This window comes from Hyposmocoma kahamanoa, unplaced genomic scaffold, assembly GCF_003589595.1.
Source record: "Hyposmocoma kahamanoa isolate Upper Pololo Valley unplaced genomic scaffold, ASM358959v1 93, whole genome shotgun sequence".
Classification (NCBI taxonomy): Eukaryota; Metazoa; Arthropoda; class Insecta; order Lepidoptera; family Cosmopterigidae; genus Hyposmocoma; species Hyposmocoma kahamanoa.
Window position 1 is genome coordinate 16,543,031 of NW_020654810.1, and position 21,537 is coordinate 16,564,567.

The 21,537-nt window shown below is 38.3% G+C and overlaps 1 protein-coding gene across 1 annotated transcript in view; it reads left to right on the forward strand.

Moving 5' to 3' along the window:
• Nucleotides 1-11,199, forward strand: part of LOC113237074 (RNA-binding protein Musashi homolog Rbp6) — a 671,710-nt gene extending 660,511 nt beyond the window's left edge. Inside the window, exons 12-15 of the mRNA XM_026473334.1 lie at nt 4,178-4,243; nt 5,675-5,895; nt 7,942-8,002; nt 8,203-11,199. Of these exons, the coding sequence (XP_026329119.1) occupies nt 4,178-4,243; nt 5,675-5,895; nt 7,942-7,983 (329 nt within the window). The 3' untranslated portion in view covers nt 7,984-8,002; nt 8,203-11,199. The remainder of the gene's footprint in view (nt 1-4,177; nt 4,244-5,674; nt 5,896-7,941; nt 8,003-8,202) is intronic.
• Nucleotides 11,200-21,537: the final 10,338 nt, after the last annotated feature.

Here is a 21,537-nt window from a genome sequence, read left to right on the forward strand (position 1 = left end):
TATGACACGTCTAAAATAAAAAGTGTGGTAGAGACATAGTGTTTACAAAACTTAAAGTAACTTAGAAATGTGTAGTTTAAAAATAATAGACACTAGAATAGAGAAATAGACAACGAAATAATTCATTAAAACATAATGTAGCATTTTTCCGGCAATAAAAAAAACATCAAAATAGAAGTACTTATTTCTAAATAGTATTGAATTAGAATTCAAAGAAACGGGCGATTTCTGTAATTTAGCGAAGCTTCCAAATTGAGTAGTTTAAATTGTAACAAATTCAGTGATATTGTTAAAGAATAATTTATAGCGTTTTGAATAAAAGTTGACTGTAGGTAGATAAGTAAGCGATTAGATAGACAATTTGTTGGTACAATGATATAAAATTGTGATTGGTGGTGCAAACTCTTTTAATAGTTATATTTTATTGTTTAGTTCTAAGACTTACATATTTAGTATAGAATATTTTATTGTAATTTATATATTTTTGAGCCTTAGGCCAATTGTTATTATAGAAATTATTAAAACGTTGGAAATATCCAAGAAATAACTTGCTGCTAGTATAGTCAAAGTCCTAAACTTTTAATATGTTATATATAGAATAGAAAGATAATTATATAAGCTGCAGTAGACTGTAGAAGTAAGCGGGACATCCGCCAGTTTTATAATTTGACCACATGGGTAGAAATATAATTTAAATTGAAGAGTTTTAGCAATCGTAGAAGAATTATTTGATACAGTTGTGTATAAGAATGTGTGTTTTATCAAAATTAATATTTCTAAACTTCATTTTGCTTCTTTTAATGTCGCTTTACGTGTTTTTTCTCTTATTAATACTTGCGTCTGTGACTGAACCACGAATCGTAAAAATGGGGGCCCTGTTCGATCACGACTATGTAAACACCTAGCCGAATGAGGCAGCAACCCGCAGTAAAAGGTTCCTCGGCGGAGATTTAAAGAAGGGACATGCGTCTCCTTCTTTGAATTACAAATCTGAGTGCGGGCGCGTGCGTGGCACCCCGGTGGTCGACAGCGAGAGCATAGAAATTCGATTAATTTGCAATTGAGATAAGTCCCAGCGGCTAAACGATCGAAAACCCGGAAAAGCGTATCATCTTCCTGGCGAGTTATTGATGGTACCTATTAAATATACGTTTAGCGTAGTGCGAGATGTGTACGGGAACTGCGATCTCTCGTAAACGCTCAAATAAAACATTTCAATCGTGCCAAGTGGGAAATGAAGTATTAGGATCTCGTAGGTGAGCGATGCGAGTATCAAACTTTAGATATGGGAGTATTTTCCTACCGAACTTCGCTAATGGGCGTTCGTAACATACCACCCGCGGTGAACATATTGTTTATTAATCATTCACCTTTTTTACACGTTTAATTTTTTATTCAAGGGTGTTTTGATTGTAATTCAAAGTCAATATATAAACTTTTCCTATCGACATCGGATTTGTAAACTAACGAGTACAGTGAATCAGTATTTTGCATCTTAATGCTTGTTTTCAAAACCGAATATTTCCACACGGGAGTTTGAAAGAAAAAGAAAAATGTTGGACACAAAAAGGCACGCGTAATATAGTATATTGAAGGGCGCGCCTTACGCGAGTATGCCCCGTGAATATTTCGTTGGGCCGTCATCCTACTTCTGAAGAAGAATTATTAAGTTTCCTCGAACTTCGCAATTATGAAAGTTCGAATAGCTCTTTTGGAAGACGGCCTCTGAATTTATAGATGAGTGTGTGCTCTTTCCGAAAGGTAGGACACGTAGTTTCGAATTGTACCTGGCTACGTATGGACTGCAAAATAGAATAGAACTAGAAGTTAAACAGTAATACTTTAGCTTTTATTTACGAAGTACTAAAAGCGGTTAATAAAAACAAATACAATTACTAATACTCTAAAATAAAACGATAATTATATTACAAAAATCGGATTGATTGATTGATAATATATCAGTCATTCAATCCGATTTTCTTTTATTATTGACATCAACGACTACGACAATAAAACCCTAACAAGTATATCTTCATTACTTACACTAAAAGTCCGACTTATATGGTCCTACGACTCTAAAAAGTTCGTTAAGTAGCATGCATTTTTTATAACTAATAAACTGACATAAATCGATTGTACAACTTTGTTACAACACTATTTCCTCTAATAACAACTTTTCAGAAAAAACTGGAATCCATTGGAGCTTATAGTTCATTATCTTTATTTATACTTTATTATTTTATTATAGGTCGAGGAGCTGTATTTATATGACATCTTAACACAACAATAATAATAGTGTAATGAACACAAACAACTTTATTGCTGCCTTAGACGTATTCAAGAAACTTGAGATGTTACAACCCTGACGTACAAATTACATTGAAAATATGTGTTATAAAGCTGTAATAGAACCAAGTTAGTGTCGGCCACAGATATGACCGTTGAAACTACGGGATAACTACAGAGTTGCTGTCTCGCCCGCTTGTAAACTGAATTGTTTAAGTCGTAAATAATTTGAGGTCAGAAACACGCCTCGACTCAAACTAAGTTGGGCCTGTTTGTGACTTTGTTTCCTCTGAACTTGCCTGTGAAGCGTGATTGAAACTATAAACGTGTTATGTTTGCTATCCGTGTACAATCTCTATGTAGACCTTGTTAATATTAAACATCTTAAATGTATCCGTAGTGATTGGCCATGTACTAGAAATTACACAAACACTTCCAATTTAAGAATAAACTAGAAACATTTTTGCGAAAAATCTCAATCAATTAAGTAGGAGAGCTTGCCAACGCCCACCCGGTAATGGGAAAAGAATGAACTCGCCCGATCGACACATTAACGACCGCAAGACGTGTCTGCGGCACCACTCAAATTCTTATTTATTACACGGCGATCCTCAAATAAATAGCCTCTCACACCGCAAAGTAATGTTATTAAAATGTGTCAGCATTTTAGTGGTGAACCAAGGGGTAGCGCGAGCGAGAGCGGGCGCACGGACAAGCGCGCGCACGGAAGCGGGATGGGTGGCCGCGGCGCCATCTATCATTCATCCTCCATTACTTATATTGTACTTTTTTCGCAAAGTCACTCGCAGGCCGGTAATCACCTGGTGCGACCGCGGACCTCCATTTTTCACACTAAATCATAACTCGCGCATCTGACAAAAATAAAATTTGTCGTACAAGCCAATAGGGCTAATGGTGACACTATGAGCAAGCAGAAAAGAACGAACGAATATTAATCTACCTCTTGTTAGAATTTTGGATTTAGATCCTATTTTTCAATAACAAAAGATAAGTTTTAGTCGTTTTGCATAAGATTTAGATTAAGAAACACAACGCCGACTTATAACTTGTCAGTACTAAGTAATTTATGTATGCTATGAGTTTTTGGAGTCTTGCTCATTATCATACATATTGCTATCTACGCGATTCCTTTATTTTTAGTCGATACACGCAAAATGCTGGTCAGGATTTATTTACGGTTTGGGCATTATTTTATAACCGATGGGTTAGCTATCGGCAATGAAGTTAGCAGCATGGGCGTGGAAATATAAGGCCCACGCGTAATGCTCGCGTGCGGCATGCCGAAGGCTGGCGCCGTGCGCGGCGTGCAGCAGAGGGCCATAGACGCACGGTGGCGTAACGCGGCGTCAAGACTCGCGACGTGCGCCGTATGCTAATGCGTTTCCCTATTCAATAAGCAGACCGACGCGTGCCAGCGAGAATTCACGTCGGATAATTTACTGGATATTTTGTAAAAGTTTTTTCGCCCTCTGTGATTTATACCCGCGAAAGTTCCAACTCTCTTTTTCATTTGAATGCACGTGACATACGTGATATTTTTTGTTCCAACATAATCTGGGCCTAGGGAGTCTTCGCTGTCCTCATTCGTCAGCACGGCATCTGTCTCCAACGGCTAAATTATTCATGCATTTACGCGCTTCAACTTTATCCACGCTAGAGAACTTTAATATTGAGTTGGGATTACATCGATAGTCACTTTACCGTTCAATATGCTAAATTCAGAAAAGATGAGGTGTTGCGGGCACGGAGGCGAGACTTTTGAAATTCTAAAATTCGATGGTTCAGTCATGGATGTGTGTGTGCTATCACTAACGAGTGTGAGTGTCACTCGTGTATGTGGAGCGAATGCGAACTGTGTGTATGTTTGCAGTTGACCTGACCAACGGGCAACTCACACCGAACAACAATACACCGCTGCTCGCGCAGGCGCTCTCAGGTGAGGACGCCCTTCCTTCATACCTTCTGCTTTCCCTCATCATATCAGTGGCATACCCTTACACACACCAATCCTGAGAGAACAACCAACACTTTTAACACCAAATAACTTGGTACATGGACTGAATTCTATGTCGCTTGATGTGCTCTGTGTTATATATACATTATTTGCGTAGTTTTCTGGAATTTATTAATTATTGCCCGACCGAAACTCTTTGTAGTTGAATAAACATTGGAGTTTGGCGCTGGTTGAGATTAATGTCTATAACATACATAATGCAGGGGCTTCGTTGGTCGAGGCACACGCGGCGCGCTCACGTTTTGCCAGTGACCAGCGTAATGCTTGAGTCGAACGTGCTCGCGTCTATTACTCGGCCACTGTCATTTATCTCCCTAAACGAGAATTTATATTACACAAGCCGTCATAGTTATTCGTATGTTGATAAAATACCTTTTACCTGTAACAACGGTTCGTTAGCCGTGTTTTTTGCGCTACTGCGGCAAACCTAAGGAAGGTTATGCGTTTATACGTATGTGTACATCTCAATACCGAAAATGAAAACGTGTTCGTTTTTGGAATTATGTTGTCGTTTAAGATACGAGTAACATACTTGTAGGTAAATATGTCGCGGGTATGACTGAGCGCAACCCGCGGTAGAGCGACATAAAGCGCAGTATCTCGCGCATAAATCGCAAATAAATGACATAAATATCGCTCTCGCGCAAGTCGCGCCCTGTCGTACTAGCCCTACAGCAGACTGATTTTCGTTTATTATCGAACCATCAAACTAACGATACGAACGGCATTGCGTCACGAAGTAGTTCAGTTTGGTTTTATTGTTTTTCTAATTCTTTCTCTTTAGGTTTTTGCGATTGTTATTTCGGATCTAACTGGCGTAGCTTTTTCAAAGATACCAACGTTTTGGGTCCTACACAGGTCTCATGGTCATGGCTGACTGAAGTGGTGAAGTCAACAAAATCATCAAGTTATGTCTAATATGAAAAAAAAGGGTCGTTTGCATTAGCTTTGTTTGAAAAAGCAAATATAAGCGATTTAGATCCGAATTAATTTCAGTACAGAGTACTAAAAAAACCGACCTCAAAAGTTCGTAGAATTACATCTATTTGCCAAGTTTTATTGAAATCGGTTACCGGAAACTGCGCGAAATCGAATTCGTCCCCTAGTTTGCCACCTTCAAATTTAAATGGGTAAAATGGTTAAAATGGGTAAAGTTATCGCGTAACATTAATACAGAAAAAAACATACAGACGAATTGAGAACCTCCTCCTTTTTGAAGTCGGTTTAAAACAGTTACAATTCCTATTTATTGTTTTTCCCCAAGAATGATTGAACGTCATATAGACTTTGATGACATTGCTGGACTTGTGACAAATTTGAAGAGTCTAATGTGAGTTTTGTGTGTGTCGCCAGTGATGAACAACTATCAGGCAGCAGCAGCTGGATTTGGGCCGCCGGCGTCGCCGCACGGTGCCGGGGGCCGCGCCGGATTCCCCGCTGCGAGCTCGCCGGGCCCTGCGCTCGACGTGTATGGCTCGGCTGCAGACAGCGTCGGCTACGTCCAGGCTGCCAGTCCCCAGCCCTCCGGATTCCCAGCGATTGCAGTCAGCCGCGCGCCCCTCAATTATACCCCAGTGAGTAAATTAACCTACATAACATAATCTCAGTACAGATTACTAAGCAAACCGACCTCAAAAGTTCGTGGAATCACATCTATAGAAATCGGTTACTGGAAAGTGCGCGAAACCGGATTCATCCCCTAGTTTGCTAACCTTAGAGGTGGAATATTTTCTTCAAATTTAAATGGGACCACTGCTGAGAATCATGAAAATCGTTTCACAAATGCCGAGTTCTCGTATAACATACATGCAAAAAAAACATACAGTCGTATTGAGAACCTCTTCCTTTTTTTGAAGTCAATTAAAAAAACATGTCTTTTGAAAATACGGATCATCAGAAATCAAGCGCTTATAACACTTACTGGTTAGGATAAAAATATATTTGTGGGTCGCCAAAAGGGACGCTTATCTTAATTCTAGAGAGGAGGATATCTTATAGTATTCTCAAACATAGGTACTGAAACCACGATATGAACAAAATTCACAAAATCATTTTAATATAGGTACTGTATTGAAAGCAGAAATTACGAACTGCACCAGTGCAAAAACAAAGTTAGCGAAACGAATATAAGAAAAGTTTGATATTTTATTTCATGATGAATGGGATAAAGTTATTAACATTTGATTCTAACTTTTTTCATTTATTACGTCATGTTCAAAAATGCCTATTTCAGTAAGACTCAAATGGAGGCAATTCCCAAAATTGTCCTCGTTCGAGAATTTTCAACTGTCACGGAATTCAAATTAATGTTTGTTCTGTTTTGTTTTTCTTCGGGGCTTTTGATTTGCCTTCCAAGATGTTGAATTCATTTTTAATGTTTTGTTTTTATAATGATCGGAATTGTTTAAAATAGGATGAATAAGTTTGATGATTAATTGGTTCTCATTTCAACTAACTGATATGCGGATAAGTCGATAGTATACGATAGTCATTAGCAGTTAGTCTTAACGATGGAATGTAAGCACCATCTCAATGATGTCGACTAGTACAGGCAAATCGATGGACCGTTGAGAAGCGATAGCACCGCAACGAAATTAGCCGCCGTCGACACTAAAATTTTAGCGAGACGGTCCAATCTCATTACGGAGCCGATCTTCCTTGTCGCTCTTAAAGCATAATCACCATAAGTTAGTGAGTGAGTGAAGCGTGAGAGATGCGATTATAAAGTGTTCCGAAATACGAGCACGACAGGCGGGTGTACGGGCGTGGCGCGACGGCGGCAATCTACGTGGTGCACTGCCGCGGGTAATGGCTTTTTAAAACTGCGACCGCGCTCCATAACTGCTTCCCTGAGACGCCATCAGTCTTCATTGCATGTCGGCGCCGCAGGCAGCCAGAGCCGCATCGCCACCGAGATCTTAACTCCGCACGTCTTCGTATCTCCACCACACTTCTCAGACTGCACTCGAAACATTCATTATTTTTGGTCACTCACTTACCGTTCGTTCTTAAATAACAATTTACCGTACGTATTATTGGACAGATTTTATTATTGTATCGCGAGGCTTAAATCGAGTCGGCCGAGTGCCCTGCTACACTAAGCCACCCTTCCGTTTCAGGCGCTTCATATATCAAATGGGATATTAACTCAATCGTCCGTAATCGCCGGGGCAAAACAAATACGTCGCTAATGAGAGAATGAACGGTCCAGCCGTCGGCCGGTCCGGCGCATGTGGTTCCCGGGTGTAAAACGGTCTTATTAGGTAACGGGAATGCCCCCACGGGCAATAACCGTAAATCAAGGAGAACAAGCGGTGTAATTACCGCTGGCGAGCGGTCGCGCGCGTTGCTCTAACTCATCCACTCACTGTTTTTATTTTGTTGGCCACCGAACCGGTACCGCTCTATCGACTGCGAACACCAAACTTACTACCTTTAAATCTGCCCCAGGAGAGGTTAATGTTCAACTGAACGCTATATATATATCCATTCAATTATAACATGAAAAAACTGGTTCGATTTATTTTAAAACAGACTTTAGTTAAAGAAGATTGGTGCTATATGTATACCTCTTAGTTTTGTATAATGTAATCGACACTGTGTTATTATTATTTTTTCAGGGACCCCTGATTCCTGCGGCTTTTACCAATGGTTATCATTGAAAGTGCACAAATGTTTTACGTAAGTCTCCATTTAATATTCATTAATCAATTTATAAGAATATTATTATGAATACCAAGTGTGAAAATGTTCCTCTGAATTCCCGATTTAAGCATACAAACATTGTTAATTATTTTCTTAATAATCATTTGCTATATTTGGTACAAACGTGTGCAATTATGGAAGTAAGTCAATTAGAAACTATTGTTTGTTATTGCTAGGAGGCGAGCGGTGAGGCGTCGCGTAACGTCCCCGACGCGGCCGCACTGCCCGGCCGCCACAAGACACTCTCCTCCCCCGCCCTTTCCGCCGCAGGCGCAGCCCACTAGCGCCCGCGCCGCCCGCCGCCCGCCACGCCGGCGCACGCAACGACGACGGTCGTCTAATCCGTCCGGCCTCCGCGCGGACCGATCCGTCGACCGCGGCGTCTCAGTCTCACCACCCCAACCCACTATCCCTCCCCCCAAAACCCATGACCCCGTCGCGAGGAGACCCCTGTCTATTGTAAATACCAATAATCTAACTTTTTGTCGTGTGAACGAGAGATAGTCTATTATATTAAACAGGTATTTTTTCAAATTTTTCTCGCTTTCAACTGTACCGTAGATGTGTTGTCAGAAATAATAAACATTAAACTACAAAAAAAAATACATTTCATAATTATATAAAGCATCTAGACGATTTAATTGCAGGGAGGTATCTTAAATATTTTATTAATCATAGTTATCTTACCATTATATAAGATATAATCTACTTGTGTGTCCCTCTACGCGCGCGGGACTTTTATTTCGATAGAGGAAGAAATCGGTTTTCCTTGGCATCGACGACGGCTTGAGTCACCGCTGAGCGCGTTTGCAATAAGTACTTGGTAGGGAGGTTGCGACCTGCAGAGCAGAGCTGAGGCAGAGACGAAGCGTGCGCCGCCAGACGGGCCAGACGTTCGCCGGACGGCCAGCGCGCCGCCGGCTGGAGTGAGACAATAACGCAGGCGCACCCGCGTACGCCGCACGCCTCCTCGCTCGTCCACCAACACATATTTTATTCTATCTATTTTTAATATTATTAATGTCAAATATTAACATAATTATAATACTATATATTACGCATATTTTACCTATGAATGTAATTATTTTTGCCTAATTCGATTTGTATAAAATCACGTCTTAACGGCTGTTCCGTTTCAGTAGCGAGCAAGTTTCTCGATTACTTCCGTATATGACTATGTTAGTTACGCGTATATACATACTTTCTAATATTATGTATTATGATATAAAATTTTATCCTAAGGATAATACGGTCATATTTACGAATCATAAGAACGTTTGGGAAGCTAAGTCGGAACATTTCAGAATATCTCTCATCGCGTTAAGATAACGTTTCTATCTTATACCTTTGAACGTAGGTATTGTAATTATATAATAACAATTTTGTGCATTACGTAATAAATATTTCATTGTTTCTTACGATTGTATTTACCGTAATTTAAGACCACTGTTGAAAAAATTAAGAGGCTCCATTTTGGATGCGGAGTTACACAGTACTTAGTTGTATTTAAATTTTAATCAAGTAATAAATATAACCAGTAAACTTTCATACAGACAGTATAAACACAACACAAACATTTCAATAAACTAAAGACAGGGATATTAAAAAATACAGCCAAAGGCGCAGGTTTGAGCTAATAGTATAAATTATGAAGTCAATTCATTAATCATATTCGATAAGTACTGAGTACTGGCGACATTTATCGACCACTGTCTAGTTTGCAATATTAGCAGAGGCGCGGAATACGCATGAAGCACCGCGTAGCGCGCCGCCCGTCGTTGACCACGAACAGCCTCTACGGCCGCGTAGCGCGCTACGCACCGGAGCGCGCGCGCTACCTGGCGCCGTTCGCTACACACATGCACTCGGTTGCATTCATTCGTTATTTACAATTATAACTATTCATTACCTACATCAATTAAACATTAATATTATAAATCTAGGTATAAAATTTTAGGTAATAATAATAAACAATCTTTTAAAATGCTATTATTATATAAATACGTTATAAATATAAATGTTTCCTGTTACAAAAATATTGAAAATGATACGAAATAAATCAATATTCTTTTTAAAGGTAATTTATTACTTATGAGTATGTAGTTAATTGAATAATGGATTGTTAGTCGGAGTGCGCTCGTCGCCGGGCGGCGCGCTCGCTTCGCGTTTTTGTTCGAGCCGACATCGTCCGCTGAGTGCAGCCGCGCTGGGTGCTGGCTGTCCGCTCTCCGCGCCCGTGCCGCACCCCCGCAGGAGACGCGACCGCGATTAAGTTGTTGAACGTTAGCTAGGAAATTGATAATGAAATCGAAGGTGTGAGTCTATAGGACGGTCGGAAAATCGATATCATACCTAACAAATTAACGTAATTATTTGTTTTATATTTACGGTGTTATAGGTATTTAAGACATTTTTTCCTAGAATATTTAATTATTACGATGAGATGTTATAATTGTTAGGCCCGGGCCGGCGACGGAGCGGCGCGGCACTCCTCACCGCCGTCGGCCGTCTCATTCACTCTCACATCCTCACTATAATTATATTTTCTTACCGACCTTTTTAATGTAGGAGAAGCGCACACGGCCGCTTGTCCCCGTGCGATACGAGTACAAACAGTCAACTTATAGTGAGAGTACATTTCGCCGCGTTCGTGAGAAGCCATCGGTTCGCCGCGTTTGCACCGAAACGATATGACTCTGACACACCGTGGAATTTTCGCAAGGCTGGCATCAGCGAATTACACAGGCCGGCCTACGATGCTGCGGACTCGCTAATTCACTTTATTTACTTATTTACTCACAAGCCTTTCGACGAAACTCCTGCGGTGTGGCCGAAGCCAGTGATGACAATTACTATTGTAAATACATAGTTAGCCGCATGTGTAAAAAGACGTTAGTCGATACCATCTGATCGATATTAGATTCATTCGAGCTGCAATCAGGATTAGCCGTCGAAGATATTAGTTTCATTGTTATTGTTATGGTTTGTTGATACGTTTTGGTGAGGTTGTTTTGTTAGTGTCACTTAGAGCCCCCCGCGGGGCTAGTTCGAGGCGCGGTGCGCCAGCTGCGCCGCTTGTCGACCAAGCGTCGACAGTCCACGTCCGCCGGCGCACCTCGTCGCTCCCTCTCGCTTGTTCGTATACGCGTTAGTTGATTTACTTCAGTCACCATTTTAGAAATGTGTTCTATATCAGAATAAAGACTATACGTAATAATAAGCGAGATCTCAAATTTATTTTAAAAATTCGTTATGTGATCCTAATATTGCGACTTATCGTATATATAAAATTAAAAAGATAATTTATTATATTTTGTATAGTGACATTCTACATTAATTTACACTCGATCTACTTTATATTGTTATTAAAGATAATAATTAATTTTAATCTAATAACGTGACAGACTGGTAAAGTTCGTAGAGTCGCCGTGGCGGCCTTAGATCATGTAGCTTTGCATATTCGGCGATGGCCAACTTAATGTTTCAAGGACCAAAGGTATACTTATTCGCGTAGAACCGGACGCGCATTGGCTCCGCACGAACCGACCCAGCCGATCGGTTGATCATTGCAGCATCAGAGCGTGTCTATGAGTATAACTATGAGAATACGACAGTGGGCCGAGGTGACCGCGGCTGACCTCCGCTCCGCTCCACCGCATGCTTTATTTATCATCCCAATACATTTAATGTAAAACTTCGAGCCGGTGGACGGCGACCATCGGCATCGCCGCGGCCGCCGGCGCTCGCGCATCAACCCCGCCCCCAGTGTCCCCCGCGCATGCCGCCCGCTTGGTTTCGTTCTCGCGGTTACTTCTCGATTGCGTGCTTCGCGTGCTGACTGATTTTCTATAGCAATAAAAATCAATTACCTAAGATTTTACATTAAAATAAATTTGGATTTATATACGTTCGAATTTGGTGTCATGTACATTTAAAATATTAGAGAAAGGAGATAACGATAGGCGAACGATCCGCGACGACCAGTCGCGGTGTCGGCGCATTATTTTCGTCATTTCTTCGTGTATAATATGTTACATGAATCTGTATACAATATGGATAAATCGTAATAATGAATAAATTAGTTTTTACGGCATCTCTTTATTAAAATAATGATAATATCAAAAACGTTTTGTAAAAAGCGGTGGGTATGTCCGCCGCCCCGATTCTGTGCACCTGTGCACTTTAACTTATTGGAATATTACATTATATAACGTACATAATACTATGAGATATATAATCATACAGCCTCTCGGGGCGCGCGTGTATGGCGATGTATGTATACACATTGTGCAATGTACATATACCTATTATAATACAATGATTTAAGACAAGGTTCACATCGTGCCGTGTGTATGTGGTAATAAATATAATATGGACATTGTTCAAACAATAGATCAGTTGTTTTATTTATTACAATACCTATCCCATAGTTATAATTAGATAGATTTTATAGAAAATATCCAAATATAGAGACTTACACAAATTTTGCAGCATCAACAAAATTATCCATCTGCCCACAAAGCAAGTACAACAACACATCATGATTATAATATGACTGCAGCTTAGACGATATTCATCAGACTTGAAAATCGAAAAATTACGGGCTTGTATTAAGGATGTGTAGTCTTTATATTTATTGTACCATGTCTTACAAGAAATATTCTATCATATGCAAGAAAGATAGTTATACTATAATATACAAGATATAAATATATTATACCCGAAATGGGAATACTTCACATACACTTTGTCAGTACTGATATTACAGGAAAGAAAATAAGTAACACGAAAGTCGAATTATTTACGTATTTAATTCTGAACGCATTTTATAAAAAAAACCAATGAACTTGGCCCATACCTAGAGAAAAATTGCCATAACCGGCAGACGTTTTATGGTAGCAATTCAAGAAGACGCTGTTTACTGTTTATGACAATAACCATCATCACAAACGATATACATTCCACTGCTGGGCACGGATCTCTTCAAAAGGGATGGGCCACAAGCTAGCCCGGTTGTGTTTGAGGATTCAGAAATGTTGTATTGTTACATAAACCTTATCCGATATACACAACATTATGATGTTTTCCTCTAGTATTTAAAACAGCAATTCATTAACTTTTTATGTGAAAAAATCCTGGCTCAATAGTAAATATCTGAGCTCAATATAAAAAGTTCCCAAAATTCACGCAAAAAGTAATTTTGATAGAAAACACAGATTGGTAATTAAAAATTATTAGTATAATTTATTTTATTGGTCTACGTAGTACATGATATATTGTTAAGTCTCGTAAAGAATGTCGGGAAATGGCCTCCAAGGCTATGCTGGCACATTTGCATTATTTCCATGAAATTTTCGATTATCGTTTTGCATAACTGTGGTTGAATTTCGTTGATACAGCGCTCAAGTTCCTCCTTCAAGGCGTAGGTGGTCATGGGCTTGTTTGAATAAACCTCAGATTTCACAAAACCCCGAAGAAAAATGTGGATGACATGAAGTTTCAACAAGTCGGTGACCTGTGCTATGCAGCAAGAGAAACAATGCAATTACTCCACGAGTCCATTTCCAGGTCGTGTAATTTCCCATTTTGGTAATCAGAATTGGCCGCCCAAATCATGCAATTTAACGCCATTGGACTTTTTTCTTTGAGGTTTACGCCAACAAGCTCACGACTATGAAGGAGGAAATTGAACGCTGGATCAACGAGATTCAGCCATTTTTCATCGAAAGATTCCAAATGTGCCAGCAAAGCCGTAGAGGCCCTGCCCAACATGCTTTATACTACGTACTTCATGGATCAATAAAAAATGACAATTTTTTATTATAAATCTATGTTTTCTATCAAAATTATTCCTTGCGTGAATTCTGGGACACCCTTTAGATATAATAGGTCGATATATGCGGACCTAACTAAAAAGTCAATATCAATCACAATACAAAATGAACGTCTAAAAATAAAGGACGAGAAATGAACCTCAAAGTCAGTTTGTATTTGAAAAAAAAAACAATATTTATTGAAATCGGGTTTCAAGCCCGAAGCCATGTGCTCCGAGCTTAAAAAGGCAATTTCGCTTAACGTTCGTTCTGCAGGGTATTTGAACACACGTAGCGACTGGAACGAAACTGTAGTGTATACCTGGAATTCTGGGAGACGTGCCTGCATAAAGTAGAATGTTTTGGTTTATATTTTCGGATTTAAATTTAAAGTTGGTCTTTTTAAAGAATTATGACCTAGTTTAACATCAATTAGAGGATCTAACCTAGCCGATCTTTTGGTTCTGAGAGCCTTCTTACGCATTCAATAGAAAGGTGTAAAGGGATTCCAGCTTTTAGCTTTGAAATTTGTATTTATTTAATGATCAAATAAATAATTAAAGATCAAATTGGCTTACAACGTCATTCACTATTGATGCAATAACGAAGTCATACCAAAATTACGGTCAGTGTGGCTCACTGGTTAAGGTTGAGTTTGTTTAACTCTTTTTTTTCACACAGATCTACTCAAAACCAAGTAGACCGTCAGAGGATCAGATTTCTTAGAGCATCGACTGTACATAACAACAGTTTAAAAATGTGACAACTCGTAAAGCTAATCTTCAGCTGAGTGTTTTGAAAAGATTAAAAAATATCAGGCCGCTGCCGAAGATTGCACCGTTCGATGGAATAATCATATCAATGAAAGCCTTTCTTCCGACAGTAAGTGAAAGTCACCTTACCTTTAATACAGGACTTTATACGATACGTGACTCTATTTGAGAGCAGCTCTATTTAACACCGAGGCTCCTACGTCCTCGGCTCGAATGGTCCAATTTGTAAGGATTGTGCTTATTATACGTATATTACTAGAATTAATGTCATGTGTGCATTGGGGTGAACAGGAACAATTTAATACTTTTCATGGGGTTTTTTGTAAAATACTAACAACCTCACACTTACTGAGATCATAAAGAATAACTTTAGTCCCATGCTTTTAATAATTCATTAGGTTTCACTTTCGTACAAAAATAAAAATATATTAATAAATCGCTCTAAACGGTGATACCTCTATGCGGTAGCAAAAGAAAGCATCCACCACTAACATTTTTTTTTATGAATGACAGCACGCGGGAGGCATTGATAAACAACTTCCTACGAAATACAGACCTAAAAAGTGTCAGTTAATATAACTGAAACAAAAACTTATCAGTTTATTTTTGTTAAATGATGTATGTAAAAGGTAATGGAACTAAAGTTGTTGTTTATGATGTTAATAATATGGACCTGGGAGGTTTTGAGTATTTTACAAATAACTCTGAAAATAGTAATTACTTCTTCTTCAAGTGCCTCTCCATTATTGAAGGTCGGCAGTCAGTTTTCTATATCTTTCTTTGTCCAGAGCTAACCTAAACGATTGTTCCACGGTCTTGATGCCGGTCCACTCCCTGACGTTACAAAGTCATGACATTTTCCTTCTTCCAACATTTCGCTTCATAGCTACTTTGCCCATCATTATAATATGCAACAGATGATATCTGTTATGTCGCAATAAATGACCCTAATAGACAACCATCCGCTGCTAGACAGCGCGTACTAACTCCACCTTCTTCGCCATACGTTTAAGGACGTCGACATTCGTGACTTTGTCCGTCCAACTGATGTGGAGCATTCTACGATAGCACCACATTTCGAGCGCTTCAAGTTTCTTCTTGAGGTCTTGTTTTATGGTCCATGATTCGCATCTATAAAGAACGACTGGCCAAATATAGCACTGCAAGAGCCTAGTGCGGAGTTTAATAGATAGTTGCCAGCTATATAGTAATCACGAATTTACATAAATCTAAAAAGACGAGTTATTAATTTTTATTTGCAAATGTTCACGCCGACGCCGAGGGTAGACGGCGCTTAGGTGAAGTTCACCTATTCTGATTTCCTTTAACATTTATATTGCTATCCCTTTTATCATGCTGCAACTGAAGTACTGTTCGTGGTTGGGTAACGTGAGTCCGCCTTGGATCACCCATCGACTTTCGTTTACCTATGTGGATTAACCGCCATATTTAAAGACTTAACGCAATCTGCGTAGTCCTATTTCGCCGTGTTGGAAATACCGCTTGTGTTTTACTGTGTTATTGTACTGTACTTAAACACTGTTCGGCGATAAATCAAGTTAGTTCCACCGCATTTGTCGGAGACCCTTAATTAGGACGTCTGCTGGAAATTGAGGAAGATTTAACACTCCACTCCACACATAATCAGAAGTTTAGCACTCCTTTTATTTACCGGTCCGTCCCTCTTCAGACATTCCTTTCTATACAGTCCACTTCCCTTCATAAAACTGTCACAACGAACGAACCACCTATCAACCCGCTTGTGTGCGGCGCCGTACGTTCATATAGTTTGATTGCCGCGCTGGATCAGTAACTATTTTGTAATGCAATATGATTTGTTCAGATGCCTGAGAATTTGCAATCATTCAAACGTAACTACTGCGTTTTCGTTAAGATTTTTATTTAGATCTTAATTATATATGTACAAGATTTAAATTAAAATCATAACGCAAACGCGATAGTTAAATTTACATATTTGAAAACTTACACTAAACCCCAGCAGTCGTAACTTCTTTTTTATGTAAAATATGAGTTTACTATTCATCATAATCAAGATCAGATCTACTATGGATTATGTTCACCAAGACAATGGCTATTTATCCCACGCTTAAAGTACATATTATATGATAACCTGGACAAGGTTATCATATAATATGTATACGAAAACCAGATGCAGGCAACGTTTTCCATTCCCTAGCTATAGTAGTCAATAAAAAGAATGCTTAGTAGGGCTGGGTTCCGGCGAGTCTGGCGCACCCTGGGCATCAATCGACAAGCACCTTACGTCAATTGGCAAATCCTTTCACTACAATGGCAAGCTTTATAATGTATGCCAGTGATGCCATAAGAAGAAGACGATCGATAACATTACCTCCTGTTTTTTTTCGAAAATACATTTTTAGCCAGTGTTTCGAGTCAATCATCAAAGTTTCTTTTCTGCCCTTGATTTCTTTAAACATAATTTCCGGTAGCCATTTATTAAGTAGAAAAATACAAGATCCAGTACGTTTTGTGTTAGTGAATTAAACCTGTCTTCGTCGATATGGAGCACGATATAAAAGGTAGTATTAAACAAAAATCCTAAGTAAACAAAACGTGCAGAATACAGATACCAATCGTTGAAAATAAATGGATTAGATAATAGTATTATATTACAGTGGCATACGATTTCACAATTCTAAATAAAATTACTAAAACTTAGGCTTGATTCAAGGTGCCTAATAATCGTCATATGACTAAGAGCGGTTACACACGGCGACTTGTAGCAGCGATGCAAACGCGATGCAGTCGCTAATAGTCTACCTTTACACACGCGCGCAATTTTAAGCAGCGATGCAAACGCGATGGAAGCGCGCGTCTGCATCGATACAAACGCGCTGCTAAAATCGCCACTCTAACCTAGAAAAATATACGTAACCGCCTTTTTTTCCTTTCCCTCCAATAGCTACAAGCTCAGCCCGAATATACAAAGTCGTTTCACGTCTCTAATAAATAATTAATATAAAATGGTAAATATTGACTAACAACAAAAAAAAATTATTATAATATTAAGAAGATATAGTTTAACATTATGAATATCCAAAAGTGTTGCATTATTACTCTAATATCTATTTAAAAACATTTAGCTGAAAATTCACCATTATGTCCGTGTAATGCAATTTAGTTCAACCAAACAGTCTGCATTGGGCATCGAGTTTCGGCAACCGGAATAATCTTCACATTCGGATGGACCAGGCAGATAATTAAACAGATATTGCCACACTGTAATCAAACCTACTACGCAAAATGATTACTTCTGTGTTATATTTATGGTTTAGCAAGTTTGTTGGATAGTAGGACACAAATTCCCTTCGGGCAACAGTTTTTTAATTCAGTAACTTCGTGACTATTTACTTTAAAATCCTGAAACTTTTTTTTTTTTTTCATAATGTTCACATTTTTATTTACATTTTTATGTTTATAATATCAAGAGACGGGACGAACAAGTCATGTGCCCGATGATGAACTACACGCCTGGCCATAACAGCTGCAGTGCCACTCGGAGCTTCTAATCGCCAAGATCTGAGTGGCACAGCCACTGCACCCATCACTGTGAGACATAAGTTGACTAGTCCCATGTCCCTGTAATTTCACCAGCACCCTTAACTCTTCAAAACCGGAACACTATTGTGCTGACATTATTGATAGGCGGTACAAATAGGTAAGGTACCAGTACTTCCGTGGACGAACTATTTTTCAAGGAGCTCTACTGCTACAGAAATGCATATATATATATATGTTATTTATAGTTTTGTTTGGTTACAGCGGAATGGACAAAGGATTCTTTTTCTACCTTATTTTTAATTTAATTAATATTTCGAAATGTAGCGAGTAAAGCCACAGTTAAAGCCACAGTTTGATTAGCTTAGCAGGTGAGTGTGCACATATGGAATAACACAACTGTTCTTTCAAAGACATGTGAAGCCAGAGACCAGTATAGGGTCAGCGTGGCAGGTTATATCAAATCATTTTAATAATAATAAAAATGTCATACAGATGACGGAGTTGATATAATATAATAGTATTTAATCAATCATTGCCTATAAAAATTCCATTATTATTATGCTTGTACAAAAGCTTTATTCAATACATTACGCAGAAGTAAATATGACAATAAAATTTATGAAGTAACATAATTATGTTTTCAAGTTAGCAAGAGAACAATAATAATATATATTGGGTGTTCCAAAAGTAGGTATAAAAATGTTATGTATTAGAAAATACCATCAAAATAATTCTTAATACATAATTCAATTTTATTGCCTCATTTATAGGATGAATGTAACGAAACAATAGTACTTAATTCTCAACATTATTCACGTAATGTGTTTCGCTTAATCTTTTGGAGTCTATTAGGATTTGCCAAACACTCTGCGATTGCAGTTTTCGTTCCTCATATGCGATAGAGGCCAATCGATTTCGTAGACAGTAGGAAAAATCTGCCGTTCGTTAACTAAAATGCGGTTAAATGAAAAAATATTTTTTTGAGATATAAAAAAATCATAACCCAGTTTTAGAATATTGAAATTGTTTAATGATATTTCAGCTCGGTTGGAAGAGCCGGCCTGGCAAACAGTCGCTGGATCGAATCCAGCCGAAGTGAAGGTATTTTTCTTTGTATTTGTATCAATAATAATACCAAAACTAATGAAGTGTTTTCACAAAAAATCAAATAAATACTAGTAAATATTATTATGGTCGTATAACAGCTTCGTTCCGAACTTAATGTTGAATTCTTCTTTAAACTAAAAACAATTAATTAAATAAAATCTGCATTAAAGATTCAACATTTTATTCCATTATGCGTTTTCGTTTTAATATTTTACTGCTACACGTAGTACGTAACTTGAAAACAAAATTCATTCAAAGCTCAGTGGATGTGAAACCAATTTTTTATATTATTGTTTCATATCAATTTAATACAACTTTTTGTTTCAAGGTTTGGACTAAGTTTTTTGTATATCAATCATGCGCCTGATGGTAAGCTACACACCTGTCCATAACAGTTATAGTGCCACTCAGAGCGTGTAGCAAAAGTTTTTCTTAATACTGATAAAATATATTGAAAATTAGGATAAATTCAAATGTCAACATTTTTGCAAAGATCCTCGAACGGCGAGAATCGGTGCCACTTGTTATGTTTTTAGTTTAAATTCGTGACTAAAACAAGTTTTTATCATTCTACCACTTTTCAACCTGTCGGCGTCTTAATATCGTAGATGAGAGAATTGAATCGATCGAATGACATCTATGTGCTGTTGAAATTATGGTGTAAAATCCAAGATAATCTCCTTACAGACGAACGAGCAGTTATCCGATTGAAATAAGATGTTATTGCATTAACAATATAACTGCATTATTTGTGTTCCATTGAAAATTTAGAGTTTATCCAATAAAAAGATACTTTTGTATATTTTGCTGGTCTGTTTTCTTTTCTTTTTCATAAAGTTACTATCAATAACTTTGGCAATTTAACTTGCTAACAGGACCTTATGAAAATACTGACCGTATATTTTTTTTACAATATCAAGTGACGGGACGAACAAGTCGTGCGCGTGATGGTAAGCTACACGCCTGTCCACAACAGTTGCAATGCCACTCAGAGCTTTAAAGCTCAAAGATCAGAGGGGCACTGTCTGTGCCCGTCACCCTGAGATATAAGTTGACACGTCTCATGTACCTGGAATTTCACTAGCTCCCCTACCCTTCAAAACCGGAACACTATCGTAATTACAGTTTGGCGGTATATATATATATATATGTATATATAGGTAATAGGTAAGGTGGCAATACGTCTCTGGACGAACTCTTACACAAGGATGTCTACTGCTACTATAGACATCAATAAGTCCAATACAAAAGAAAAGTAGCCACATTGAGGCGACAGACGCTGCTTCAAGTCCAGTCGGGTCAAATAAATTTTTCTTGTGTTTCTTCTTCTTAGTCGCTTTCTTGCTGAAGGTCTTGTCGCTGAAAGGTTTATACGAGACTTTATGAACGATTTCTTCCATCTGGCTCAGCTTTCGGCCTCTTTCAGGACAGTTGTTATAGGGAGGCCATTAAAGACGGTCACTTGGTCACTCCATCGGCTAGGTGATCAACCGCGCAATTTCTTTCCCTCCAGGTTACCCATCACAACCAGTTTTTTCAAGCTTGTCTGATTATTTGCAAGCAATTTGACCAAAATACCTCAAAATTCACCGGTAGCATATTGTGGAAAGTCTATCAGCAATACTGAGCTGCTTAAGTATATATTAGTTTGTCCTTCCAGCGGTCCACGGTATATGGAGCATCCTTCTCTCCAACATCATCTCCAACACCACATCTCGAAAGCGTCTATTTTTTCCATGCTTTAGATTTTGGGCCATATAGAAAAATCGAGAAAACTAATGTCCGGACTAATCTCGACTTAGTAACGTTGGAGAGTTTTCTACTACGCGCGCGTTCATAACAGCTTTGGCCATTTGAATCCTTCTTAGTCCTGGTTAGTAAGTATATTTGTATACGAGGTATACAAACTCTTTATGTTTATTCCATCAATAATAAGCAGAAACTAGTGAAGTTACAAAAAAATAGATTAATATCATTGTTGTAAAAGCATTTTCAGTAACAATAAAATATTCCGATCCAAGATAATTTAATTTTTTTATTTACCATTTTGTAAAATACAACAAATTCATACAACATAATTTATATCGACAAAATTATAGAATAGACTTATAGATTGTTTAATAAAATATGTATATACAATATATAAAGATATAAGTATACCATTTATTATTTATAAAAGTACTAGCAAACTATATAACCCACTGCCCTACAAAAACAGTTGATTACCATTATTATTGTTAGAGAGGTTTTTAGGGCCTGTGCAGCTCTACATTGT